At 48.1% G+C, this 27457-nt stretch overlaps 1 protein-coding gene across 2 annotated transcripts; it reads right to left on the bottom strand.

Moving 5' to 3' along the window:
- Window positions 1-1017: 1017 nt before the first annotated feature.
- Window positions 1018-25985, bottom strand: LOC132399567 (pyruvate kinase PKM-like). Of its 2 annotated transcripts, none has more exons than XM_059980074.1 (11): window positions 25911-25985; window positions 23627-23818; window positions 20681-20772; window positions 19164-19295; window positions 18336-18522; window positions 15311-15581; window positions 14458-14608; window positions 13752-13904; window positions 3104-3270; window positions 2229-2407; window positions 1018-1210 (listed from the first exon to the last, which is right to left on the bottom strand). In XM_059980074.1, the coding sequence occupies exons 1-11, from the start codon at window positions 25915-25917 to the stop codon at window positions 1104-1106; spliced, it is 1638 nt and encodes a 545-aa protein (XP_059836057.1). In that variant the 5' UTR covers window positions 25918-25985; the 3' UTR covers window positions 1018-1103. The 2 variants fall into 2 exon arrangements, with proteins under 2 accessions (XP_059836057.1, XP_059836056.1); XM_059980073.1 differs by lacking the exon at window positions 25911-25985 and adding an exon at window positions 24554-24614.
- Between the last annotated feature and the right edge of the window lie 1472 nt (window positions 25986-27457).

The following is a 27457-nucleotide window of genomic DNA, read 5'->3' as shown; positions in this document are numbered from 1 at the left end:
ATACACACACACGCGCACACACACCCACACAAATATATCTACTCAAGTACACAGTGAGAGATTCACACATACAGAGATACACACACACACACACACACACACACACACACACACACACACACACAAATATATCTACTCAAGTACACAGTGAGAGATTCACACATACAGAGATACACACACACGCAGATGCACATATAATGAGAGATGGACACAAATACATAGACAAATATAGAAACACACATAAACACATGCAACTTAGCCGTGGACTGTCCCACGCCCTGCTACCAAAGGAGGAGGGTTGGGCATGGCGCTAGCAGCTCCATCCAGTAAAAACCCAGAACTACTGAGATGGCAACATAAGCTCCAAAGAGCTCAACCCGAGGAGAAGAAGGATCTTCGAGATGGGCTACACCTGGAAACAACTTGAAACACTGGCCCAGGACAGAGGACTCTGGCGAGCTACTATCGGCAGTATATGCCCCAGTAGGGGCAATGGGCTTGCGTAAGTACACATACACACACAGGAACTCAGATACAGAAATTCACATGGACTCATATAGTGAGAGATGCAGAGGCAGACACACACACACACGGATGTGCAACAAGTTGCCAGAGGTGGATAAAATTCCAATGTTTTTTAACAATACATAAATGGATAGGAAAGGGATGTGGGTCAAACACCATGGGTCAGATGTGACCAGTTCAGCAAGTCACTTTGATCAGCATGGATAAGCTGGGCTGGAAGGCCTATTTCAGTGTGCGCACACACACACACACACACACACACACACACACACACACACACACACACACACACACACACACTCACACACACACACACACACACACATTGAAACCAACTTTGTGCTTCACACACACACACACACACACACATTGAAACCAACTTTGTGCTTCACACAGGAGACACTCGTAATTCCCTGTTGCTGGGGTGCCAGTTCTCTCCAGGAGACAGGGCAGGGACAATCAAAATGGCCACAGACACCAGTGGATGGGGAAAGTGTTTTATTCATGTTACCAGCGGATTTTGAATCCTGCCTTCCGAAGAAGTGAGAGAATGTCAGGTCAGAGTACAGTCACTGCCCTTAGTGTACGGGTACAACCCTCATGATGTTGGTAGCCCCTGGGCCAGGCCGCCAGCCTGTGACAACAATGACCACGTCTCCAACCTGCACAAACTCCCGGGCTTTAGCTGAAAGACAAAATGGGATGTGTTACTGAAACACCCAGGACAACTCAAACTCACACTCGCCAGGACAGGGTCAACAAAGAGTAAAGCTCCCTCCACACCGTCCCATCACACACTCCCAGGGTCAGACACAGAGTGAAACTCCCTCTACACCGTCCCATCACACCCTCCCGGGGTCAGACACAGAGTGAAACTCCCTCTACACTGTCCCATCACACACTCCCGGGGTCAAACACAGAGTGAAACTCCCTCCACACTGTCCCATCACACACTCCCGGGGTCAGACACAGAGTGAAACTCCCTCTACACGGTCCCATCACTCATTCCTGGGGTCAGACACAGAGTGAAACTCCCTCCACACCGTCCCATCACTCACTCCCGGGGTCAGACACAGAGTGAAACTCCCTCTGTCTACACAGACCCATCACACACTCCCGGGGTCAGACACAGAGTGAAACTCCCTCTACACCATCCCATCACACACTCCCAGGGTCAGACACAGAGTGAATCTCCCTCTACATTGTCCCATCACACACTCCCAGGGTCAGACAGAGTGAAGCTCCCTCCATACTGTCCCATCACATACTCCGGGGTCAGACACAAAGTGAAACTCCCTCTACACAGTCCCATCACACACTCCTGGGGTCAGACACAGAGTGAAGCCCCCTCTACACCTTCCCATCACACACTCCCAGGGTCAGACACAGAGTGAAGCTCCCTCCATACTGTCCCATCACATACTCCGGGGTCAGACACAGAGTGAAACTCCCTCTACATTGTCCCATCACACACTCCCGAGGTCAGACACAGAGTGAAGCTGCCTCCATACTGTCCCATCACATACTCCGGGGTCAGACACAGAGTGAATCTTCCTCTATATTGTCCCATCACACACTCCTGGGGTCAGACACAGAGTGAAGCCCCCTCTACACCATCCCACCACACAGTCCCAGGGTCAGACACAGGGTGCAGCTTATTCCACACACTCCTGGGTCAAGGGTCACTCCCAGCATCCTATTACCTATGCGAATGGCCAGGTTGACCCTTTGGTCAACATCCTCAGCCCACAGCTGGTTCTCCTGACGGTACAGGACAGGGAAGATCCCACGGTGCAGGTGAGCTTGCCGGGACACTCGTTCACATCTGGTGACGGCAATAATGGGTGCTCGAGGTCTGTACTTTGACACCAGCCGGGCCGTCCTGTCAGAGACAGAGTGGGGGAGCGAAGAGAAGAGGGTTTATGACCACCCATCCTCCATCACCCCTACAGATTGCTTCATGCCTCTGCACTGCCACCTCACTGGGAACCCCAACTGCGTTTATATATCGCCCACCTCACAGCAGCCCCAACAGCCAATGAGGCTCCATTGTCTGGATCTCACCACTGCAAGATCCCAAAATGTGTGCACAGCAGGATCCCAAATATGTCATTGAGGCACTGAACAGACGAAAGAAAACATCTCACTGCCCCTCCCACAGCATGGTTCCTTCTTCACTGCCCCTTTTGCACACAGCACTCCCCCCATACTGAAACCCTCGCAGCACAGAGCTCACCTTCACCTTCCCTCCCACAGCACGGAGCTCCGTCCCAAAGTACAATACTCCCTTCTCAACATCCATCCCACAGTGCTCCCTTCTCATTGCCCCCCCCCCACATAGCACAGAGTTTCCTTCTGACCATTTTGCCCTTGCAGGGTGCTGCTCCAACCTCATTCACCTACTGCGTCGTGGCACTGCTTCCTCACTGCCCCTCCCACGCTACTTCCTCCTTAGCATCCTTTTCCGTTCTTCCTCTTCATGGCCCATCTAACCGTGCAGCGTTCCCTCACCACCATTCCTCCCACAGCCCCCCTCACCTTCCCTACCTCTGGGTGGGGGATGTGTGTCTCCCCTTACCTGCCAGACCTGGTCAGCACCACGATGGCCCCAGCACATGATTTGAAGGAAGCCTCAACTGCACCAATGGCTGTGACCTCAGCGGGGTCACGGGTCAGGGGCATCGACCTCCGGAGCTCCTCAAACAGCTGCTGGTGAAAAACAGCAGCTTCGGCCTCTCGTGCGATCTGTCAGGTGCAGAGGTAGGGGGAAGAACAGGTCAGAGGCCAGCCATTTGGGGAGGGCCCTTCTATTTTAATATTACAGCCCCCGCTTCCCTCTGAATCCCAGCCAAAATTAACCAACTGGACTGTCCCTTTAAAGATTAAGATTAGCTTTATCTGTCACATGTACATTGAAACATACAGTGAAATGTGTCAATTGTGCTGGGGGCAGCCCACGAGTGTTTTCAATCCTCTGACACTGACATAGCATGCTGACAACTTATTAGCTCCAACCCGTACATCTTTGGAATATGGGAGGAAACCAGAGCATCCTGAAGAAACATGGTCACAGGGAGAGTGTGCAAACTCCTTATAGACAGTGATGGAAATCAAACCCAGGTCGGTGATTGCTGGTGCTGTAAAATGATTGCACTAAGTGCTACACTGCCATACTGCCCATCCCAAACCATACAAATCTCAGCAGGGGGTGAGGGAAGAGTCTGGAGTGGAACAAAGGCAGGGAATCTGCCCATTTGCACTAGACGTCTAAAGGATCCAGGACAGATCTCACTGTAAATGATGCTGCAGTCCCTTACTTAAGATCTGTCCTGGATCCTTTGAACTCATATCCTCAAGTGAAGGATATATTGGCTTTGGAGCTGGTGCAGAGAAGGTTCACCAGGTTGATTCCAGAGATGAGGGGGTCAGACTATGAACCGAGATCGAGTCGCCTGGGACTGTACTCGCTGGAATTCAAAAGGATGAGAGGAGACCTTACAGAAACATATAAAATTATGAAAGGGATAGATAAGATAGAGGCAGGAAAGTTGTTTCCACTGGTGGGTGAGAATAGAACTAGGGGATTTGGCCTCAAGATTCAGGGGAATAAATTTAGGATGGAGGTGAGGAAGAATGCTTTTCCACGAGTGTGGTGAATCAGTATATATATTTAAGAGAAGGTTGGATAGATTTTTGCGTAGTCAGGGAATTGAGGGTTAAGGGGGAAAGGCAGGTAGGTGGCGATGAGTCCATGGTCAGATCAGCCATGATCTTATTGAATGGCGATACAGATGGTCTACTCCTGCTCCTATTTCTTATTCCCACAATTTATCCAGAATTCCCTGAAAATGTTCCAGGACTCTTTAAGGTACAGAATTCCAAAGATTCACAACCCTCAGAAATTAGATTATCTTTAGTCTGGTTGAAGATTAGGTTTCACTGTAGTCAAAGATCTAAATGTAAAGAATAGTTTAATGTGTCACATGTACATTGAAACAGACAGTGAAATGTGTCTATTACGTCAACAACCAACACAATCCAAGATGTGCTGGGGGCAGCCCGCAAGTGTCGCCATGCTTGCGGTGTGAATGCAGCCTGCCCACAATTTACTAACGCCTTTAGAATGTGGGAGGAAACAGGAACACCCAGAGGAAACCTACACGGTCATAGGAAAGCCATACAAACTCTTTACTGACAGCAACAGAATTGAACCGAGAGCACTGGTGTTGTAAATCTACCATGCCAACTGCCTAACATTGGTGACCCCTGATCTTTAAGCAGTGACCACAGTTCTAGATTCCATAAAGGAGGAAGCATCTACACACACCCACCAAGACCCCTCGGGATCTGAAATGTGTTTACAGAACTATGAGAGGCATCAATTGGTTTCAGAATCAGAATCAGGTTTATTATTACCGGCGCGTTTCATGAAATTTGTTAATTTCACAGCAGCAGTTCGATGTAATACACAATATAGAAGAAGAAGAAGAAAATAATAATAATAAATAAAGTAAAGCAATTTACATTATACATAGATTGAATAGATTAAAATCATGCAAAAAAAACAGGAACAATTATATATTAAAAAAGTGAGGTAGTGTTCACGGGTTCAATGTCCATTTAGGAATTAGATGGCAGAGGGGAAGAAGCTGTTCCTGAATCGCTGAGTGTGTACCTTCAGGCTTCTGTATCTCTGACCTGATGATAACAGTGAGAAAAGGGCATGCCCTGGGTGCTGGAGGTCCTTAATAACGGACACCGCTCTTTAAAGATGCCCTGGGTACTTTGTAGGCTAGTACCCAAGATGGAGCTGATTAAATTTACAACCCTCTGCAGTTACTTTCGGTCCTGTGCAGTAGCCCCCAACCCCACCCCACCCCCTCCCCTGCCATCCAGACAGTGATGCAGCCTATCAGAATGCTCTCCACAGTACATCTATAGGAGTTTTTGAGTGTATTTGTTGACATACCAAAACTCTTCAAACTCCTAATTAAGTATAGTCACTGTCTTGCCTTCTTTATAACTGCATCGATATGTTAGGACCAGGTTAAGTCCTCAGAGATCTTGACACCCAGGAACTTGAAGCTGCTCACTCTCTTGACTTCTGTTCCCTCTATGAAGACTGGTTATACGTTCCTTCATCTTACCCTTCCTGAAGTCCACAATCAGCTCTTTCATCTTACTGATGTTGAGTGCCAGGTTGTTGCTGCGACACCACTCCACTGGTTGGCATATCTCACTCCTGTATGCTGTTGTCTCCATCTGAGATTCCCCCAACAATGATTGTATCATCAGCAAATTTATAGGTGGTATTTGAATTATGCCTGGTCATGGGTATAGAGAGAGTAGAGCATTGGGCTAAGCACACACCCTTGAGGTGCACCAGTGTTGATTGTCAGCAAGGAAGAGATATTATCACCAATCCCCATAGATTGTGGCCTTCTGGTTAGGAAATCGAGGATCCAATTGCAGAGGGAGGTACAGAGGCCCAGGTTCTGTAACTTCTCAATCAGGACTGTGGGAATGGTGGTATTAAATGCTGAGCTATAGTCGATGAACAGCATCCTGACATAGGCGTTTGTGTTGTCCAGGTGGTCTAAGGCCGAGTGAAGAGTCATTGAGATTATATCTGTCATTGACCTATTGTGGCGATAGGCAAATTGCAGTGGGTCCAGGTCCTTGCTGAGGCAAGAGTTCAGTCTAGTCATGACTAACTTCTCAAACCATTTCATCACTGTAGATGTGAGTGCTACTGGGTGATAGTCATTAAGGCAGCTCACATTATTCTTCTTAGGCACTGGTACAACTGTTGCCTCTTTAAAGCAAGTGGGAACCTCCGCCTTTCGAGGGTTCACCCTCTTTAAAGACAGCCTAACATGGGCCTCAGAGATAGAGATCACAGGGTCACTGGGTGAAGCAGGGATCTTCACAGCTGTAGTTGTGTTCTCCCTTTCAAAGCAGCCAGAGAAGGTGTTGAGTTCATCTGGTAGTGAAACATCGCCGCCATTCATGCTATTATTGGGTTTCACTTTGCAGGAAGTAATGTCTTGCCAACCCTTCCAGTTGTCGTACATCCGATGTCACCTCCAACTTTGTTTGAAATTGTCTCCTCGCCCTTGAAATAGCCCTCTGCAAATCATACCTGGTTTTCTGATATAGACCTGGGTCGCCAGACTTAATGCCACAGATCTAGCCTTCAGCAGACGACGTACCTCCTGGTTCATCCACAGCTTTTGGTTTGGAAATGTACAGTAAGTCTTTGTAGGGTCACACTCATCCACACAGGTTACGAGCAGGGGTACCCAACTTTTTTTAAGCCTTGGACTAATACCATTAAGGAAGGGGTCCGTGGGCCTGAGGTTGGGAACCCCTGGTTTAGATAGCTGGTATCATTCTCCCGCCTTCATTTAAGGTGAGGCAGGGAAAGTTCAAAAAGGAAAGCTAAAAGAAGATACGAGGTTGGTTTGGCAAATAAGGTGAAAGTAAATCCGAAAGGTTTCTACAGTTATATTAAAAGCAAGAGGATAGTGAGGGATAAAATTGGCCCCTTAGAGAATCAGAGTGGTCAGCTATGTGTGGAGCCGAGGGAGATGGGAGAGATTTTGAACGATTTCTTCTCTTTGATATTCACTAAGGAGAAGGATATTGAATTGTGTAAGATGTGGGAAACAAGTAAGGAAGTTATGGAACCTATGACAATTAAAGAGGTGGAAGTACTGGTGCTTTTAAGAAATTTAAAAGTGGATAAATCTCCGAGTCCTGACAGGATATTCCCCAGGACCTTGAGGGAAGTTTGTGTAGAAATAGCAGGAGCTCTGATGGAGATCTTTAAGATGTCATTAGAAACGGGGATTGTGCCGGAGGATTGGCGTATCGCTCATGTGGTTCCATTGTTTAAAAAGGGTTCTAGAAGGAAGCCTAGCAATTATAGACCTGTCAGTTTGACATCAGTGGTGGGTAAATTAATGGAAAGTATTCTTAGAGATAGTATTAATAATTATCTGGATAGACAGGATCTGATTAGGAGTAGCCAGCATGGATTTGTGCGTGGAAGGTCATGTTTGACAAACCTTATTGAATTTTTTGAAGAACTTACGAGGAATGTTGACGAGGGTAAGGCAGTGGATGTAGTCTATATGGACTTCAGCAAGGCCTTTGACAAAGTTCCACATGGAAGGTTAGTTAAGAAGGTTCAATCGTTAGGTATTAATGCTGGAGTAATAAAATGGATTCAACAGTGGCTAGATGGGAGGTGCCAGAGAGTAGTGGTGGATAATTGTTTATCGGGATGGAGGCCGGTGACTAGCGGGGTGCCTCAGGGATCTGTTTTGGGCCCAATGTTGTTTGTAATATACATAAATGATCTGGATGATGGGGTGGTAAATTGGATTAGTAAGTATGCCGATGATACTAAGGTAGGAGGTGCTGTGGATAATGAGGTGGGTTTCCAAAGCTTGCAGGGAGATTTATGCCAGTTAGAAGAATGGGCTGAACGTTGGCAGATGGAGTTTAATGCTGAGAAGTGTGAGGTTCTACATTTTGGCAGGAATAATCCAAATAGAACATACAGGGTAAATGGTAGGGCATTGAGGAATGCAGAGGAACAGAGAGATCTAGGAATAACAGTGCTCAGTTCCCTGAAGGTGGAGTCTCATGTAGATAGGGTGGTGAAGAAGGCTTTTGGAACGCTGGCCTTTATAAATCAAAGCATTGAGTACAGAAGTTGGAATGTAATGTTAAAATTGTACATGGCATTGGTAAGGCCAAATTTAGAATATTATGTGCAGTTCTGGTCACTGAATTATAGGAAAGATATCAGTAAATTAGAGAGAGTGCAGAGACGATTTACTAGGATATTACCTGGGTTTCAGCACTTAAGTTACAGAGAAAGATTGAACAAGTTAGGTCTCTATTCATTGGAGCGTAGAAGGTTGAGGGGGGATTTGATCGAGGTATTTAAAATTTTGAGAGGGATAGATGGAGTTGACATGAATAGGCTGTTTCCATTGAGAGTAGGGGAGATTCAAACGAGAGGACATGATTTGAGAGTTAGGGGGCAGAAGTTTAAGGGAAACACGAGGGGGTATTTCTTTACTCAGAGAGTGATAGCTGTGTGGAATGAGCTTCCTGTAGAAGTAGTAGAGGCCAGTTCAGTTGTGTCATTTAAGGTAAAATTGGATAGGTATATGGACAGGAAAGGAGTGGAGGGTTATGGGCTGAGTGCGGGTAGGTGGGACTAGGTGAGATTAAGAGTTCGACATGGACTAGGAGGGCCAAGATGGCCTGTTTCCGTGCTGTGATTGTTATATGTTATATGGATATGCTTTTTTTCCACACAGAAGAGAAGTGGGTGCCTGAAATACACTGCCAAAGTTGGTGGTGGAGAAATGTTTAAGAGGCTCTTAGATGGGCATGAGGATGTGCAGAGAATGCAAGAATATCGACATTGTAAACACAAGGTTTATTCTCCTCCATAGATGCTGCCTGACCTGCTGAGTTTCTCCAACATTTTGTGTGTGTTACTCTGGATTTTCAGCATCTGCAGAATCTTTTGAGTTTATGATCTTCCCCTCTCTCCTCCCATCTTGCACATCAAACCCTCTCTCACTCAATCCCACCACAGCAACTGATCTTTGCCTTCAAACTATACAAACTTATTTCCCTCCAATAAGCTTTACTTTTGACCCAGAACATTTTGCATCCACACACACACCCATGAACAGAGCACAGGGTACGGGTCATCCCGGGAAAACACACACACACCGCGAACAGAGCACAGGGTACGGGTCATCCCAGGAAAACACACACACACCCATGAACAAAGCACAGGGTATGGGTCATCCCGGGAAAACACACACACCAGCTTCTCCTCCGAAGACATGTTCTATACTAGGTAAAGCAGCCAGCATGATCAAAGATCTCAGCCATCCCAGATATTCTCACTTCTCCACTTTCCCATCGGAAAAATAATTTCAAAAGCCTGAAAACATGTACCAACAGGCCCAAGGACAGCTTCTATCCCGCTGTTAGCAGACTCTTTAACAGAGATCTCATAGGCTAAGGGACGAACTCTTGATCTCCCAGTGTACCTCATCATGGCCCTTGCTCTTTATTCATGACTGCACTGCACTTTCTCTGTAACTGTAACACTCTATTATGCATTCTGCTTTCCTTTTACTACCACTGACTCAACTTGCAAGCTAACCTTTCAGGAATCTTGCATAATGACTCCCAAGTCTCTTTTTTGAATTTTCTCCCCATAAGACCATGAGATCATAAGACATAGGAGCAGAATTAGGCCACTTGACCCATCAAGTCTGCTCGGCCGTTCCATTATGGCTGATCCATTTCCCTCTCAAGCTTATTCTCTTGCCTGCTCCCTGTAACTTTTCATACCCCGAATAATCATGAACCTATCAACCTCCACCTTAAATACATCCAATGACCAGGCCACCACAGCTATCTGTGGCACCACCATTTGAATAAAGAAATTCCTCCTCACCTCTATTCTGAATGGATGTCCCTCTATTTTGAGGCTGTGCCCTCTGGTCCGAGACTCCCCCACTATAGGAAACATCCTCTCCACATCCACTCTATCCGTGCCCTCTGGTCCGAGACTCCCCCACTATAGGAAACATCCTCTCCACATCCACTCTATCCGTGCCCTCTGGTCCGAGACTCCCCCACTATAGGAAATATCCTCTCCACATCCACTCTATCCCTGTCCTCTGGTCCGAGACTCCCCCACTATAGGAAACATCCTCTCCACATCCACTCTATCCGTGCCCTCTGGTCTGAGACTCCCCCACTATAGGAAATATCCTCTCCACATCCATTCTATCTGGGCCTTTCAACATTCGATAGGTTTTAATGAGATCCCTCCCACCCCTTTTTTCTAACTTCAAGCAAGAACAGGGCCAGAGCCATCAAACGCTCCTCACACTATAAGCCTTTCATTCCTGGGATCATTCTCGTGAACCTCCTTTGAACCTCTCCAATGTCAGCACATGCTTAGATAAAGGGCCCAAAACTGCTCACTGCTCCAAGTGAGGCCTCGCCAGTGTCTTTTAAAGCCTCAGCATTACATCTTTGCTTTTTATATTCTAGTCCTCTCGAAAGACATTGCAATTGTCTTCCTTACCACTGACTCAACTTGCAAGTTAACCTTTAGGGAATCCCGCACAAGGACGCCCAAGTCTCCTTTTTGAATTTTCTCCCCATTTAAAAAAGTCTCCGCTTTTATTTCTTTGACCAAAGAGCCTGACCATGAACTTCCTGACACTGTATTCCATCTGCCACTTCTTTGCCCATTCTCCTAATCTGTCTAAGTCCTTCAGCAGACTCCCTGCTTCCTCAGTACTACCTGCCCCTCTACCTGTCTTATATTGTCCGCAAACTTGGCCACAAAGCCATCAATTCCATCATCCAATAGCATATCACGTAAAAAGTAGCGGCCCCAACAAGAATCCCTACGGAACAAGACTAGTACTGGCAGCCAATCAGAAAAGGCCCCTTTTATTCCCATTCTTTGCCTCCTGCCATTCAGCCAATGTTCTATCCATGCCAGTACCTTTCTTATATTATGATGGGCTCTTATCTTGCTCATGTGCAGCATTTTGTCAAAAGCCTTCTAAAAATCCAAGCACACAACATCCACCGGTTCTCTTTTGTCTATCCTGCTTGTTACTTCCTCAAGGAATTCCAACAGATTTGTCAGGCAAGATTTTCCCTTAGGGAAACCATGCTTACTTTGGCCTATTTTATCATGTGCATCCAAGTACCCTGATACCTCATTCTTAACAAGCCACTTCAACATTTTTCCAACTAAGGTAAGGCTAATTGGCCTATGATTTCCTTTCTTCTGCCTTCGTCTCTTCTTGAAGAGTGGAGTCACATTTATGTTCCAGTCCTCTGGAATCATGCCAGAATCTATTGATTCTTGAAAAGTCATTACTAATGCCCCTAAAGTACCTTCAGCCACCCCTGGGGTATAGTCCATCTGGTCCAGGTGACTTACCTACCTTCAGATCTTTCACCTTCCCAAGCACCTTCCCCCTAGTAATAGCAACTGCACTCACTTCTGCCCCTTGACACTCTCGAACATCTGGCATACTGCTAGTATCTTCCGCAGTAAAGACAGATGCAAAATGTTTATTCAGTTTGTCTACCATTTCTTTGTCCCCCATTACTACCTCTCCAGTATCATTTTCCAGTGGTCCAACTTCCACTCTCTCTTCTCTTTTATGCTTTATAAATCAGAATAAACTTTTGGTATCCTCTTTAATATAATTGACCAGCTTACTGTCATATTTAATCTTTTCCCACCTTATGGCTTTTTAAGTTGCCTTCTGTTGGTTTTTAAAATTTTTCCCGATCCACTAAGTCCCCACTAATTTTCCTCTTTTATGTGTCTCTCCTTTGCTTTTATGTTGGCTTTGATTTCCCTCATTATCCATGGTTGGATCATCCTGTGCCTTCTGAATACTTCTTCTTTGGGATACATCCTGATAGTAATTGATCAGCCATGATCTCAAAATGGCAGTGCAGGCTCAAAGGGCTGAATGGTCTACTTCTGCACCTATTGTCTATTGTCTATCTATCCTACTCCTTCTGAATTGCTCCCAGAAACTCCAGCTATTGCTGCTCGACTGTCATGACTGCTAGTGACCTCTTCCAATCGACTTTGGCCAGCTCCTCTCCCATGCACCTGTAATCCCCTTTACAATGTATGGAATCATCTACCTGGACAGTATTAAACAAGAGCTTTCCTCAAAAGCAACACGTGGAAAAACTGGAGAGATTTAGCAGATCAGACAACATCTGTGGAAGGAAAAGATTTCATTAATTAATTCATTTAGAGATACCGTCTGGAACAGGTCCTTCTGGCCCAGTGGGCTGCACTGCCCAGCAACCTGCCTAATCACAGGACAATTTACAATAACCAATTAACCTACTAACTGGCTCGTCTCTGGACTACAAGAGGGAACCAGGGCATCCAGTGAAAACCCATGTGTACATGGGAAGAATGTACAAACTTCCTTACAGAGGATGGCAGAATTGAACTCTGATGCCCCAAGCTGTAACAGAGTTGTGCTAACTGTTGTGCTACCGTGGTTTCTGTAGATGCCGCTCAACCCACTGAGTTCCTCCAGCAGATTGTGTGTTGTTCCAGACTCCAGTGTTTACAGTCTCTTGTGTCTCCAGCTTTTCACTGTATCTCAGTACACTGAACAATAATAAACCAAAACTCAGCAGGTCAGGCAGCATCTTTGGAGAGGAATAAACAGTCAACGTTTCAGGCCAAGACCCTTCATTAGGACATCCTGATGAAGAGTCTCGATCCAAAATGTCAACTCTTTATTCCTCTCCACAGATGCTGCCTGACCTGCTGAGTCCCTCCAGCATTTGGGTATGTCACCAAGTGAAGTGGATTGTGAGGTCAAGACTCCTAATACATCTCTCAGGATGTTTCCTCTGCTGGGGGAGTCCAGGACCAGATGGCACAGCCTCAGAATAGAGAGATATTCATTTAGAACAGAGATGGGAAGGAACTTCTTCAACCACAGGGTAGTGAATCTATGGAATTCATTGCCACAGACGGCTGTGAAGGCCAAGTCATTGGCATATTTAAAGCAGAGGTTGACAGGTTCTTGATTAGTCAGGACGTCAAAGGTTAAGAGGAGAAGGCAGGAGAGTGGATAACAGAATGAGAGGGATAATAAATCAACCATGATGGAATGACGGGGCAGACCCAATGGGCCAAATGGTCTATTCTGATCCTATATTTATCGTCTCTTATGGTCTAACGATAGCCAGGCATGCTGCAGGAAGAGATCGCAGGCAACACACTCAAAATACCGGAGGAGCTCAGCAGGTCGGGCAGCATCCATGGAAGGGAATAAACAGTCAATGTTTCAGGCTGAGACACCACCGGGTCTGGAGAAGAAGGGGGCAAATGACGGAATAAGAAAGTGGTGGGAGGGGAGGAGTACAGGCTGGTAGGTGATAGGTGAGACCAGGTGAGGGGAAAGGCGATCAGCATTGTCTGTATTGCTCAAAATTCCCAGCATCTGCAGAATCTCTTGTTTTTGAAGGATGTGGGAGATGGAAAGGGTATTCCGGTGACTCTGACTGACTGCTGACAGTGCCTTCAGTGACATCTCTCCCTACTTCTCCTCCCCTGCCTGACCTTGATCCTGACCAGCACTGCTTCTCACTGGACTCACCGCATGCTGCGTGCGGACGGCCTCCACGGGGTAGGCACCCTTGGCAGTCTCAGCGGACAGCATAATGCAGTCTGCACCATCCAGAACGGCATTGGCCACATCACTGCTCTCTGCACGGGTGGCTCGAGGTCTCTGCACCATACTCTCCAACATCTGCTGGGGTTCACAACAGTCACGAAGGCTGCAGAATCAAGGTCACTGCCACCCCACCAATGACCAAACTGTCCACCTCCAAAACAAGCTCGTCCCAGCCCCTCTGTGTGTGTGACCTTTCCTCAGTAAGGGCGTCTGTGTGCATTTGGGACCTGTCCCCTTGTGAAGGCCAGTGTGTGTCTGTTGGAGTTTGCATGTGTGTGTGGGAGTTTGTTGAATGTGTATGTGGGAGTTTGTGTGCGTGTGACCCATCCCTAGTGAGGATTTCTGTGTGTTTGTGTGCATTTGTATTTGTGAACGTGATTTTCCCCCAGTGAGGGTCACTTTGTGTGTATTTGTGTCTGTGGGAGTTTGTAGGTGTGGGGGACTATGCATGTGTGTGTATGTGAGACTCATCCCCTAGTGAGGGTCTGTGTGTGTGTGTGTGTGTGTGTGTGTGTGTGTGTGTGTGTGTGTGTGTGTGTGTGTGTGTATATGTGTGTGTGTGTGTGTGTGTGTGTGTGTTAGTTACTTGCCCCAGTGAGGGTCGCCCCCTCCCCACTCCAGAACAGACCTGCGTGGCACAGATGACTGGTTTTCCAGCGTAGTTACATCGGCCAATCATCATTTTTTGAGCCAGAAAGACCTTCTCCGGTGGGATCTCGATCCCCAGGTCGCCCCGAGCAACCATGATCCCGTCACTGACTTCCAGAATCTCGTCAAACCTGCACATAGAGACTCCGTACTGTGGGGCTGTGCAAACCTCTCCATCTTACTGAGACCGGTGCGGCCCCTTAACTTACCCCATCTGCTAACCCTAGAAGACCCTACACACTGACTTTACCTGTGTTCATATGCTGAATCCTGACCCTATATGCTGACATATGACCTTTCACCTGGCCCTTGAACCATGCCCCTATAATCTGACTCTTGACCTCATTCCCTGAACCTTGAATTGCTTCACCAAGTTCACAATGAACCCAAATCTCACCCCAATACTCTGATGCCTGACCCTGCACACTGAAGCCAACTTCCCACCACAAACCTGGCATGTTGACCCTATAAACTACTTCCTGACCTCAAGCACTGACCCCTGACCCTGTAACTCTAACAACTGATTTCTCAACTTGGAAACTGACCCCCCAACCCCTGAAACAGGTACTCCAGCCTCTGAGCCCTACACTCTGACTCATAAATCCCACATTCTGACCCTTGAACTCTGGCCGCTTAATCCCATCGACTGACCTAAATCCTACAATGACCCCTAAAATCTGACCCCCTGTCCTGCATTTTGACCCCTGAACCCCATACTCTAACACCTGGACCCTCCCCTCAGGGTCAGAATGCAGTCTTCGGTCAGAGGTGGATTTAGGGTCATCGCTTAAACCCTGACCCCAAAACTCTGGCTTTTGACCCTGCCCACTTACTGCCGCACTCCTTCGTGATTCTCGATCTTGCTGATGATCTTGATGTCTTTGCCCTCCTCCCCAAGGATCTGGCGGATGATCCGGACATCCTCTGCCCTCTGGACAAAGGAAGCGAAGACCATATCGATCCCAAGCTCCAGACCGAAGCGCAGGTCACGGGCATCGCGCTCAGAGATGGCCGGAAGGTCAAGGGCCGCCCCGGGCAGGTTCACCCCCTTCCGGCTGCACAGAACCCCTCCGTTCTCCACCTCCGTCAAGCACTGACCTGGCCCTAAGCAGGCACACAGCCAGTCAAAGATCAGCTGGGCAACCACTGCCCCACAATCTCCAACTCATCAGCTGCGGCTCAGTGCACTGTCCCAGAAGATCAAGGGACAAGCACAGATCCACAGACTGTTTAATACAGACAAATAATGCAAAATAATTATGTTCAGTTCTGGGTCCCTCATTCTAGGAAGGATGTGAAAGCTTTTAGAAACATAGGAAATCTTACAGGCCCTTCAGCCCACAAAGCTGTGCCAAACACATCCTTACCTGAGAAATTATCCATACACCCCTATTTTTCTGAGCTCATATACCTGTCCAGGAGTCTCTTAAAAGATCCTATTGTATCCACCTTCACCACCATTGCCAGCAGCCCATTCCACGCACTCACCACTCTCTGCGTAAAAAACGTACCGCTGACATCTCCCCTGTACCTACTTCCAAGCATCTTAAAACTGTGCCCTCTCGTGCTAGCCATTTTTGCCCTGGGGAAAAGCCTCTGACTATCCACGATCAATGCCTCTCATCATCTTGTACATTTCTATCAGGCCACCTCTCATCCTCTGTTGCTCCCAGGAAAAAGGCCGATTTCACTCAACCTATTCTCATAAGGCATGCTCCCCAATCCAGGCAGCATCCTTGTAAATCTCATCTGCACCCTTTCTATAGTTTCCACATCCTTCCTGTACTGAGGCGACCAGAGCTGAGCACAGTACTCCAAGTGGGGTCTGACCAGGGTCCTATATAGCTGTAACGTTACCTCTTGGCTCTTAAACTCAATCCCATGATTGATGAAGGCCAACGCAACCTATGCCTTCTTAACCACAGAGTCAACCTTTGTAGCTGCTTTGAGCAAGATCCCTCTGATCCTCCACACTGCCAAAAGTCTTACCCTTAATACTATATTCTGCCATCATATTTGACCTACCAAAATGAACCACCTCACACTTATCTGGGTTGAACTCCATCTGCCACTTCTCAGCCCAGTTTTGCATCCTATCAATGTCCTGCTGTAACCTCTGACAGCCCTCCATACTATCCACAACACCCCCAACTTTTGTGTCATCAGCAAATTTACTAACCCATCCCTCCACTTCTTCATCCAGGTCATTTATAAAACTCACGAAGAGTAGGTGTCCCAGAACAGATCCCTGAGGCACTCCACTGGTCACCGGTCTCCATGCAGAATATGACCCGTCTACAACCACTCTTTGCCTTCTGTGGGCAAGCCAGTTCTGGATTCACAAAGCAATGTCCACTTGGATCCCATGCCTCCTTACTTTCTCAATAGGCCTTGTCAAATGCCTTACTGAAATCCATATACACTACACCTACTATTCTACCTTCATCAATGTGTTTAGTCACATCCTCAAAAAATCCAATCAGTCTTGAAAGCCACGACCTGCCTTTGACAAATCCATGCTGACTATTCCTAATCATATTATGCCTCTTCAAATGTTCATAAATCCTGCCTCTCAGGATCTTTTCCATCAACTTACCAACCACTGAAGTAAGACTCACTGGTCTATAATTTCCTGGGCCATCTCTACTTCCTTTCTTGAATAAAGGAACAACATCCGCAACCCTCCAATCCTCCAGAATCTCTCCCGTCCCCATTGATGATTCAAAAATCATCGCCAAAGGCTCAGCAATCTCCTCCCTCACCTCTCACAGTAGCCTGGAGTACAACTCATCCGGTCCCGGTGACTTATCCAACTTGATGCTTTCCAAAAACTCCAGCACATCCTCTTTCTTAATATCTACATGCTCAAGCTTTTCAGTCTGCAGTAAATCATCCCTACAATCGCCAAGATCCTTTTCCGTAGTGAATACTGAAGCAAAGTACTCATTAAGTAGCTCTGCTGTCTCCTCTGGTTCCATACACACTTTTCCACTGTCACACTTGGTTAGTCCTTTTGAGAAGGTGCAGCGGAGATTTACCAGGAGTTTTCCTAGAGAGCATGTCTGATGAGGAAAGTTGAGCAAGCTAGGGCTTTTATCTTTGGAGAGAAGGAGGCTGAGAGGCGATTTCATAAATGTGTTCAAGATAATAAGAGGCATAGATCAAATGAATAGCCAGAGACCTTTCACAGGACGGAAATAGTCAATATCAGAAGACATCCTTTTAAAGGTGATTAGTGGAAAGTAGGAGATGGTGGCAGATGCAGATTTTTTTAAACAGAGAGGGGTAAGTGCATTGAACAGGCTGCCGGGGTGGGGGTAGAGGCAGATACATTAAGGAGATTAAGATAGGCACATGGATGAAAGAAAGATGGTGGGCTATGTGGGAGGGAAGGGTTAAATTGATCACTGAGAAGGTTAAAAGGTCAGCACAACATCATGGGCTGAAGGGCCTGTAGTGTTCTATAAAGTTGCTAAAAGTATTGAACATGGAAGATATTAGTAGTGATGTGTTTTGCCGGAAATCTAATGGAGAGTTACAAAGTTATGAAGTGGAGTGAAGGAGGGCCTGGGTGGGGGGGGTGGGGGGGAGGTGTGGTAAGGAGAAGGTTGTTTGGAGGGATGGGCAGGGAAGGGATGTGGAGGTGGATGGGGGGTTAGAATGTGAGAGAAAGGAGATGGAAGGGGAGATGAGGAAGAATGGAAGAAGAGTGGTGTGAGGGAGAGGAGTGTGACGGGGTGGAGGGAAGGGGAGGGGAAGGAGGAGGAGGGAGCTTTGGGGAGAGGGGAAGGGGGAAGAGATAGATGCTTGGGGGAGAGAGAAGGGGAGGAGGAAGAGGAGAAGCAGGGGAGGTCCTACCGATCTCCTTGATGAACAGCGAGATGAGCCCATCATCCAGGAAGATCTTCCCTCCGACACTAACCACCTGTGGGAGGTTGGCGTAGTCCACGAAGATAATGCTCTCGTCACATTTTTCCTCGAAGCTGCTGTCAGTGGTGACTGTGACCTCCGACCCCTTCACCAGCTCCACCTGCCCCGACTCGCTCTGTGTGACCCAAGACCAGGGGGGTGAGTGGATCCAGCCAATATCAATGTCCCAACCCTTGACCAAACCCCCCAAACTGTGACCCCTGAGCCCGCACCCAACAGTGTTATCTGACCCAAACTCTCAACACTTGTACCTGACCTCTCAACCCCCAATACCAGTTCCCTTACATAAAACCAAGATCCCACCCTGTAGCCCACTCCCTGAGATCTGTTATTCCATATACAAATCTCCCTGAACCCCGAGATTAAATCCCGGCCTATAACTCACTCCCAGGGATCTGTTATTCTATATATAAACCCCCTGAATCCTTGGATTAGACACCAGCTTTAACTCACTTCCAGAGATCAGTTATTCTAAATGCATATCCCCTGACTTCCATATTATATTGCACCTCTTGATTTCACTCCATCAATCAATCAGTTGATTCCAATCTTTCCCAGCCATTCCCCAAATCCATGATTGGATGCGCAGTGCATAGGAGAAACCCAGAGATCCACAAGCCTGAGTATTGAATCCTCAGCCTCCAATGTCCAGTCTGAGAGAGCTGGACCCCTGGTTCTAGACCTATGTGGTGGGCCAGCCTCAGTTGGGTCAGGCGACCATTAACTCCATACTCTGTCCCCGCCATGGTCACTCACCCCTCTGACGAGTCCAGTACGAATTTCAGGTCCCTTGGTGTCGAGGGCGATGCCCACCGTCCTGTGGTACAAGGGACTTGAGGAGAAGCTCTCCAGAGCCTGTCGTAGGTTGTTAACAGTGGTGGCATGGTACTGTGGTCAAGGGGAAAGAGGAGTACAGAGTCAGATTGATGCAAAGTGATAGATTGGTCAGTGGGGTGAGGAGTACTGTACTGTGTCCCCATCACTCTCCCGCCCAGCCAGAGTCAACAGGAGGGAGGCAAAGTTAGCAGAAGTGGGAGAGGATCATTGGGGTCTCTCTTCTACCTATCAAGAACACTGTGTACACAACATTGTCAATAAGCCCACCCATCTGTCTAACAATCTCTTTGACCACCTACCATCAGGGGAAGTACTGCAACATTAGAGCAAGAACTGTTAGGATGGGAACACAACTGGGTTGTGAGATTACTAAACTCCCTGATGCCACCCACATCTCATCACATATAAAGTGTTGTACTGTTTACTTTTTAAACTTGTGTCATAAATGCTCCTTATTATTTGTTTATTTACTAGTGATAATATTACTGTGTGAGTTATGTACTGTGTTGTGTCCAGAGGAACATTGTTACGTTTGGCGGTATATTGTGTACAATTGAATGACAATATACTGAACTTTAACTTGAACTGGAAAGGGATTTAATCGTTGCCCTGAACCAATTCACACACTCCCCTACAGAGGACATCAGAACTTGAAGAAAACAGCCTTCCCTCCATTGACTCCAACTGTACTTCCCATTGTCTAGGAAAACACTCAATATAATCAGGGAAACATACACAAGATGCTAGAGGAACTCAGCAAGTCGGTCAGCATCTACGGAGAGGAACAGAGTCTCGGCCTGAAACATTGTCTCTTTATTCCTCTCCATAGATGTTGCCTGACCTACTGAGTTCCACCAACATTTTTTGTGTGTTACTCTGGATTTTCAGCATCTAAAGAATTTCTTGTGCTTACAATATAGTTGGGGACCCCTCCCGCCCACCCGGGACATTCTCTCTTCTCCCCTCTCTCATCGGACAGAAGATACAAAAGCCTGAAAGTGCCTACCACCAGGCTCAAGGACCGCTCTATCCCACTGTTATCAGATTGTCGAATGGGCCTCTCACTCTGAAGATGAATCCCTAACCTCTCTATCTACTTCATCGTGGCTCCTGCACTTGGTCCGTCTGTGTTGTAACACTCTACTCTGTATTCTGGCAGTGCTTTTCGCTTTGTACTGCGTCAATGTACAGACGCTTGCAACGATCTGTTTGGATGGCAAACAAACAAATGTTTTCCTGTCTCAATACATGTGGCAATAAGAGGCTGATTACTAATAAGACTGATTCCTTCATTGGGGTAACCAGTTCACTGGTCCTCCAAATGGAACTCCCCCTCCCCACTTGGGGGTGGAGGGTGGAGGAGTTGTTCAGCAGGGGAGGTGGGGGTGTTCTCAGGATTACTGGAGTTTCAAGGGGTGGTGGATTTTGTGTCTCACCTGGTGCGTCCCATGGGAGAAGTTGAGGCGAGCGATATTCATGCCAGCTTTCACCATCTCCTTCAGAGTTTCCACCGACTGGGATGCTGGCCCTGCAATCCAGAGGGAGAGAGTGAGGGAGGGAGGGAAAGGGTGAGGGTGAGAGAGGGAGAGAGGTGAAAGGGTGAGAAAGAGGGAGGGAGGGAAAGGGAGAGAGAGAGAGGGAGGGAGAGAGTGAGAAAAGGAGAGAGAGGGTGAGAGACAGAGAAGGTGAGAGAGAGGGTGAGAGAGGGAGAGAGGGGAGAGGGTGAGAAAGAGGGAGGGAGAGAGAGGGAGAGTGAGAGAGGGAGAGAGAGGGTGAGAGAGGGAGAGAGAAGGTGAGAGAGAGGGTGAGAGACAGAGAAGATGAGAGAGAGGGTGAGAGACAGAGAAGGTGAGAGAGAGGGTGAGAGACAGAGAAGGTGAGAGAGTGAGAGGTGAGAGAGAGCGTGAGAGGGAGATGGGGAGAGGGTGAGAAAGAGGGAGGGAGGGAAAGGGAGAGGGTGGGAGAGAGTGAGAGGGTGAGAGAGGGAGAGAGAAGGTGAGAGAGGGTGTGAGGGAGAGAGGGGAGAGGGTGAGAGAGAGGGAGGGAGGGAGAGAGAGGAGAGGGTGAGAGAGGGTGAGAAAGAGGGAGAGAGAAGGTGAGAGAGAGGGTGAGAGAGAGAGGGGAGAGGGTGAGAGAGAGGGAGGGAGGGAGAGAGAGGAGAGGGTGAGAAAGAGGGAGAGAGAGAGGGTGAGAGAGAAGGAGAGGAAGAGGGAGAGAGAAGGTGAGAGAGAGGGTGAGGGAGATAGGGGAGAGGGTGAGAAAGAGGGAGGGAGGGAAAGAGAGAGAGAGGGAGGGAGAGAGTGAGAGGGTGAGAGAAGGAGAGAAAAGGTGAGAGAGGGTGAGTGAGGGAGAGAGAGAGGGAGAGAGAAGGTGAGAGAGGGTGAGAGAGGGAGAGAGGGCAGAGGGTGAGAAAGAGGGAGAGAGAGAGGGTGAGAGAGAGAGGGAGGGAGTGAGAGGGTGAGAGAAGGAGAGACAAGGTGAGAGAGGGTGAGTGAGGGAGAGAGAGAGGGAGGGAGTGAGAGAGGGTGAGAGAGGGAGAGAGAAGGTGAGAGAGAGGGTGAGAGAGGGAGAGAGGGCAGAGGGTGAGAAAGAGGGAGGGAGGGAAAGGGAGAAAGAGAGGGAGAGGGAGAGAGAGGGTGAGAGAGAAGGAGAGGAAGAGGGAGAGAGAAGGTGAGAGAGTGAGAGGGAGATAGGGGAGAGGGTGAGAAAGAGGGAGGGAAAGGGAGAGAGAGAGGGAGTGAGAGAGGGTGAGAGAGGGAGAGAGAAGGTGAGAGAGGGTGAGGGAGAGAGGGGTGAGAGAGAGGGAGAGAGAAGGTGAGAGAGGGAGAGAGAGAGAAGGAGAGGGAGAGAAGAGGGTGAGAGAGAGGGTGAGAGGGAGAGAGGGGAGAGGGTGAGAGAGAGAGAGAAGGAGAGGGAGACGGTGAGAGAAGGAGAGAGAGGGTGAGAGGGGAGAGGGTAAAAAAGAGGGAGGGAAAGGGAGAGGGAGAGAAGAGGGTGAGAGAGAGGGTGAGAGAGGGTGAGAGGGGAGAGGGTGAGAGAGAGGGAGGGAAAGGGAGAGAGAGAAGGAGAGGGAGAGAAGAGGGTGAGAGAGAGGGTGAGAGAGAGGGAGGGAGGGAAAGGGAGAGAGAGAAGGAGAGGGAGAGAAGAGGGTGAGAGAGAGGGTGAGAGAGGGTGAGAGGGGAGAGGGTGAGAGAGAGGGAGGGAGGGAAAGGGAGAGAGAGAGGGAGAGGGAGGAAGGGAGGGAGAGGGAGGGGTAGGAAGGGTGAGAGAGCGATATTGACTGATACACTCAGACTGGTATGGTACAGTCCAGAGATGGGCTAGTACCGGCTGTGATCAGAGAATGGCCAACCCAGCAATACCAGCATTCCCTTTGGCTGTTCCACCCTGGAATGAAGGTCGTTCTACCAGAAACATGGAGAACAGGAGGCACACATGCCTTCATCATTCAGACCACTGAGTAGAAGAGTCAGGAAGTCCGTGGCTTGGTTTCAGTTCGAGGATCGTGAGCAATTCTGGTCACCCCATTACAGAAAGAGAGGTTCACCAGGAAGTGCTGGAAGCAGATTCAACAGCGGAGTTCAAGAGGCTGTTAGATAGACATGAATTGTTTTCAGTTCTGGTCATCTTGCTATAGGAAGAAATTAGAAGTTTCAGAGAGGATACAGGGGGGATTTACGAGGATACTGCCTGGATTAGAGAACATATCTTATGAGGAAAGGTTGAGCACGCTAGGGCGTTTCTCTTTGGAACGAAGGAGGATGAAAGGTGACTTGATAAAGGTGTATAAGATAAAAGGCATTGACAGAGCAGACCACCAGAGATCTTTTCCTATGGTGGAAATTATGAGGGGCCATAACTTTAAAGTGATTGGAGGAAAGTATTGTGGGGATGTCAAAAGTAAGTTTTTTTACACAGAGAGTGGATGTGTAGAACACGCCACCAGGAGTGGTGGTAGAAACTCATACATTAGGGGCATTTAAGAGACTCTTGGACAGGCAAAGAGATGCAAGAAAAATGGTTATAGGCTTTGTAGGAGGGAAGGATTAAATTGAGCACAGAGTACATTTACACTCTTCCCCCTTCTCTCTCCTTGGATGGGTTGGTGGGAGTGCGGGAGTAACACAAGGAGAATGGGTTACCATAAATTAGAAAAGGATGGAAAAAGAGAGAGAGGAGGGAGAGGGTGAGGGAGGGGAGAAGGGGGAGAGAGGAGAGGGGGAGGGCTGGGTTCCATACAGAGCAAGTCAGATCCTTCTCACACCAGGGCAGGTCCACTGGCCTGAGAGACCATATGTAGCCCCTGTTCATTTCTCCCACTCCTGCTGCTCCACCCTCCACAGAACAAGTGCACAGTCCGATCCTGGGCCCCAGCAGCTTACCAATGGTGCAGATGATGCTGGTGTTGCGGGCGCTGGTGGGCTCGGAGTCGATGTCCAGCAGGCAGAGGTGCTCCAGGAAGCTGGTGGCCAGTTCGGCCCTCAGCTGCTGCCTCTGCACGAAGGCTGTTCCCATCTCCTGGAAGAGCTGGTCCCTGCTGCCCCAGGCCTCTCCACTGAAACGCCGGCCAGACTCTGCAGCACAAACATATGGAGCAGGTCTTTCATAAAAATTAAATAAATTGCCTTTATTTGTCCCACATATGTAGAAACGTACAATGAAATGTGTCATTATGCATTAAAAACCAACAACGAAAAAGTGCTGGGGGCAGCTTGCAAGTATCACCACGTTTCCAACGTCAACACATCACGCCGCAGCTCGCCAACCCTAAAACGTACATCTTTTTTTGGACTGTAGGGGGAGAACCAGAGCACCTGGGGGAAACCCACGTGGTCACGGGGAGAACATACAAACTCCTTACAGACAGCAGCGAGAATTGAACCGCAATTGGTGAGCACTGCTGCTAACGATTATGCTAACCACTACACTAAGTCACAATCAACGGAGGAAAGGGCAGGGGAGGCGAAGATCCAAGAAGTACACAGTAGAACAGCTGACAGCGAGGATGTTTGGAGTCTTCCATGGGGTGAATGAGGTTAACACGGAGGAGCCTGACTCATGAAAAAGATCCGAAGGCAAATCATCAACTAAACAGAGAGAAAAGCAGGTGAAATGCTGGAATTGATTTATTATTGTCACATGAACCAAAATCCAGTGAAAACCTTGTCTTGCTTACTGATCAATACACAGTGCACTGAGCTAGAGCAAGGTAAAAGGATAACAGCGCCAAATGAAGTGTAAAAGCCACAGAAAGAGTGCAGTGCGATAAAGCGCAAGATCATAACGAGGCCATAAGGAGTGCATCTTACCATAGAAGAGGTCCATTCAAGAGTCTGGTAACAGTGGGATGGGACAGAAGCTGCCCTTGAGGTGGTACATTGCCTCCAGGCACTCAGATCTTCTGCCCAATGGGAGAAGGGAGAAGATCGAGCTGTTCTAGTGTAGAGTTAGCAAGCAGGGGAAGCTAGTGGTGAGGAAGGCAGACTTGACTGTCGAAGGTGGTTTTGAAAGGGTACAGGTTACAGATGCACAGGGCGTTGGTGAGGAATACGATCTAATTGCTTCTCAAATCCAATTAACCAAGCCTCCATGGATTCTATATTCCTTAATCTTCTGGATTAAGGTGTCATGAGACCTTGTTGAATTAAAGGAAGTAATGGTAAATTAAAAAAAAAATTGGAGGATTGAGGTCAAAGAGGAACAGGTACAGGAGATATAAGACAATTGTATAGAGTACAAGGCAGGCTTGAGGGACTGAGTGGCTATTTTCTAGTGTTCTTCGAAGGAAGCCTGTCCTTTGTCTGTGGGGGGATTAGAGTTACACTGTAGGTTTGTGGTTGGTGAAATAATGGGGGTTGGTTTGGTGGGCAGATCCTTAGAGTATTTTGGAATTGAAGAAGATGGGAGAGTGAAAGAATTCTGTAGTTAGACAATTGGGAGAGGGTATTAGGAAATCAGAAGAGCAAAGAGAAAGAAAAAAATTGAAGAGTGAGGGAGGGAGAGAAATAAGATCATACAGGAGCAGAATTAGACTGTACAGTCCATCGACTCTGCTCCTCATTCTATCACGTCTGATTTATTTTCCTTCTCAACCCTGTTTTCCTGCCTTCTCCTCGTAACCTACAAGGACCCATCAAGCTCCACTTCAGATATACCTAGTGACTTGGCCTCCAAAGCTGTCCGTGGCAATGATTTCCACAGATTCATCCACTCTCTGGCTGAAGAAATTCCTCTTTACCTCTGCTCTAAAGGAACATCCTTCTATTCAGAGGCTGGGCCCTCTGATTGTAGATTCATTTTGGAAAGTTAGAGGAAATGAGAGAGGGAAAGAAGGAGGATAAGAGAGGAGAGAGAGAGAGAACTCCAGAAATTCTTCTTGAGCCCTTTTCCATTACCCTGTTCCATCTCTCCCTTGAAATGCTTGATGTGTGCGAGGGTGTGTGTCAGAGAGTGTGTGAGGGTCAGTGGAGGGAATTTCAGACCTTATTCCCTCCTCACCTCATGAGTGATGTGGCTGGCGAGAGGCCAGGGGAAGAACTCAGCAGGGGAGGAAGGGGCAAGCAGTATGCGGGATTACCTGATGGGGAGGGAGGACTGCTGGGGTGAGATGACGGTAGTAGAGGAAGGCAGGGAGGGGAGCTGAGGGAAACAAGAGTGGCTACAAACCTGCCATTTTCAGCAATTTCTCTGAGAGGGGTTCTGTCCTACGCAGTGTCCCTGAGCTTTGAGCAAACAGTTCAATGGCCGTCTGTGAGATCTGAGGCCTGGGTAATAATTAACCCTACAGATAGAAAGCAGGAGCACCCTGCTCCCTCCTCCCAGTTAGCCACTAGCCCACATTTCCCATTCCTGTCTGTAGTCCCTCTCTCCTCCACATGCCTTGCCCTCCCATTCTCCTGCCAGTCTCTGTCACTTCCCAGGACATAGTCCAGTGACCCCGGGGTTAGAGAGAGAGGGGGTATTGGCCAGTGTTCCTGCTCCCCATCACTGCCTAGCAACTCTGGGGTTAGTGAGAGGGGGTGAATCAGCTTGGGGTCATCAACCTCGACCTTCAGCCAACTGGAGCCTAAAGGCAAAAATCCCATAACTCTGGGGTGGGGGGTGCTTCATTCTGGTGTGAGCTGCACTGGATTAAGCAGGTCTCGAGGGCACAAAGAGGATTGCGGGATCTCAGAGGGACTGAGTGGATCTATGAGCAGATGTTGCGGGACTGAGGCAGATAGAGACACAGACAATCTACAGCACAATACAGGCCCTTCACCCACAAAGCTGTGCCAGACACGTCCTTACCTTAGAAATACCTAGGGTTACCCATAGCCCTCTATTTTTCTAAGCTCCATGTACCTGTCCAGGAGCCTCTTAAAAGACCCTATCGTCTCCGCCTTTACCACCGTTGCTGGCTGCCCGTTCCATGCACTCACCACTCTCTGCGTAAAAAACTTACTCCTGACATCTCCTCTGTACCTACTTCCAACCAGCTTAAACCTGTGTCCTCTTGTGGGAACCATTTCCACCCTGGGAAAAAGCCTCTGACTATCCACACGATCAATGCCTCTCATCATCTTGTACGCCTCTATCAGGTCACCTCTCATCCTCCATCGCTCCAAGGAGAAAAGGCCGAGTTCACCCAACCTATTCTGATAAGGTGTGCTCGCCAATCCAGGCAACATCCTTGTAAATCTCCTCTGCACCCTTTCAATGGCTTCCACATCCTTCCTGTAGTGAGGCAAACAGAACTGAGCACAGTACTCCAAGTGGGGTCTGACCAGGGTCCTATATAGCTGCAACATTACCTCTCCACTCCTAATTTCAATCCCACGATTGATGAAGGCCAATGTACCCTATGCCTTCTTAACCACAGAGTCAACCTGCAGGTATACATAGTTTACCACACAACCTGTGCAGCTGCTTTGAGTGTCCTATGGACTCGGACCCCAAGATCCCTCTGATCCTCCACACTGCCAAGAGTCTTACTCTATATTCTACCATCATATTTGAGATATATGAGGGGATATCAGAGGGACTGAGACAAATCCATGAGGGGATCTCAGAAGGACAGAGGCAGATCCATGAGGGGATCTCAGAGGGACTGAGGTAGATCCATGAGGGGATCTCAGAGGGACTGAGGTAGATCTATGAGGGGATCTCAGAGGGACTGAGGTAGATCCATGAGGGGATCTCAGAGGGATTGAGGTAGATCTATGAGGGGATCT

The sequence above is a fragment of the Hypanus sabinus genome, chromosome 9 (assembly GCF_030144855.1).
Source record: "Hypanus sabinus isolate sHypSab1 chromosome 9, sHypSab1.hap1, whole genome shotgun sequence".
NCBI classification, from domain to species: Eukaryota; Metazoa; Chordata; class Chondrichthyes; order Myliobatiformes; family Dasyatidae; genus Hypanus; species Hypanus sabinus.
The sequence above is the reverse complement of the archived record's forward strand: the minus strand, read 5'-3'. Positions and strand labels throughout refer to the sequence as shown.

What these genes read in the sequence shown, in the direction of transcription:
- LOC132399567 (XM_059980073.1), bottom strand. An exon ending in CAGCATCATCTGCACCATTG is followed by an intron (nt 20,773 to 23,626) that starts GTAAGCTGCTGG and finishes TCTGGATTGCAG; the next exon opens with GGCCAGCATCCCAGTCGGTG. An exon ending in CCGTCCGCACGCAGCATGCG is followed by an intron (nt 3,271 to 13,751) that starts GTGAGTCCAGTG and finishes TGCACCTGACAG; the next exon opens with ATCGCACGAGAGGCCGAAGC.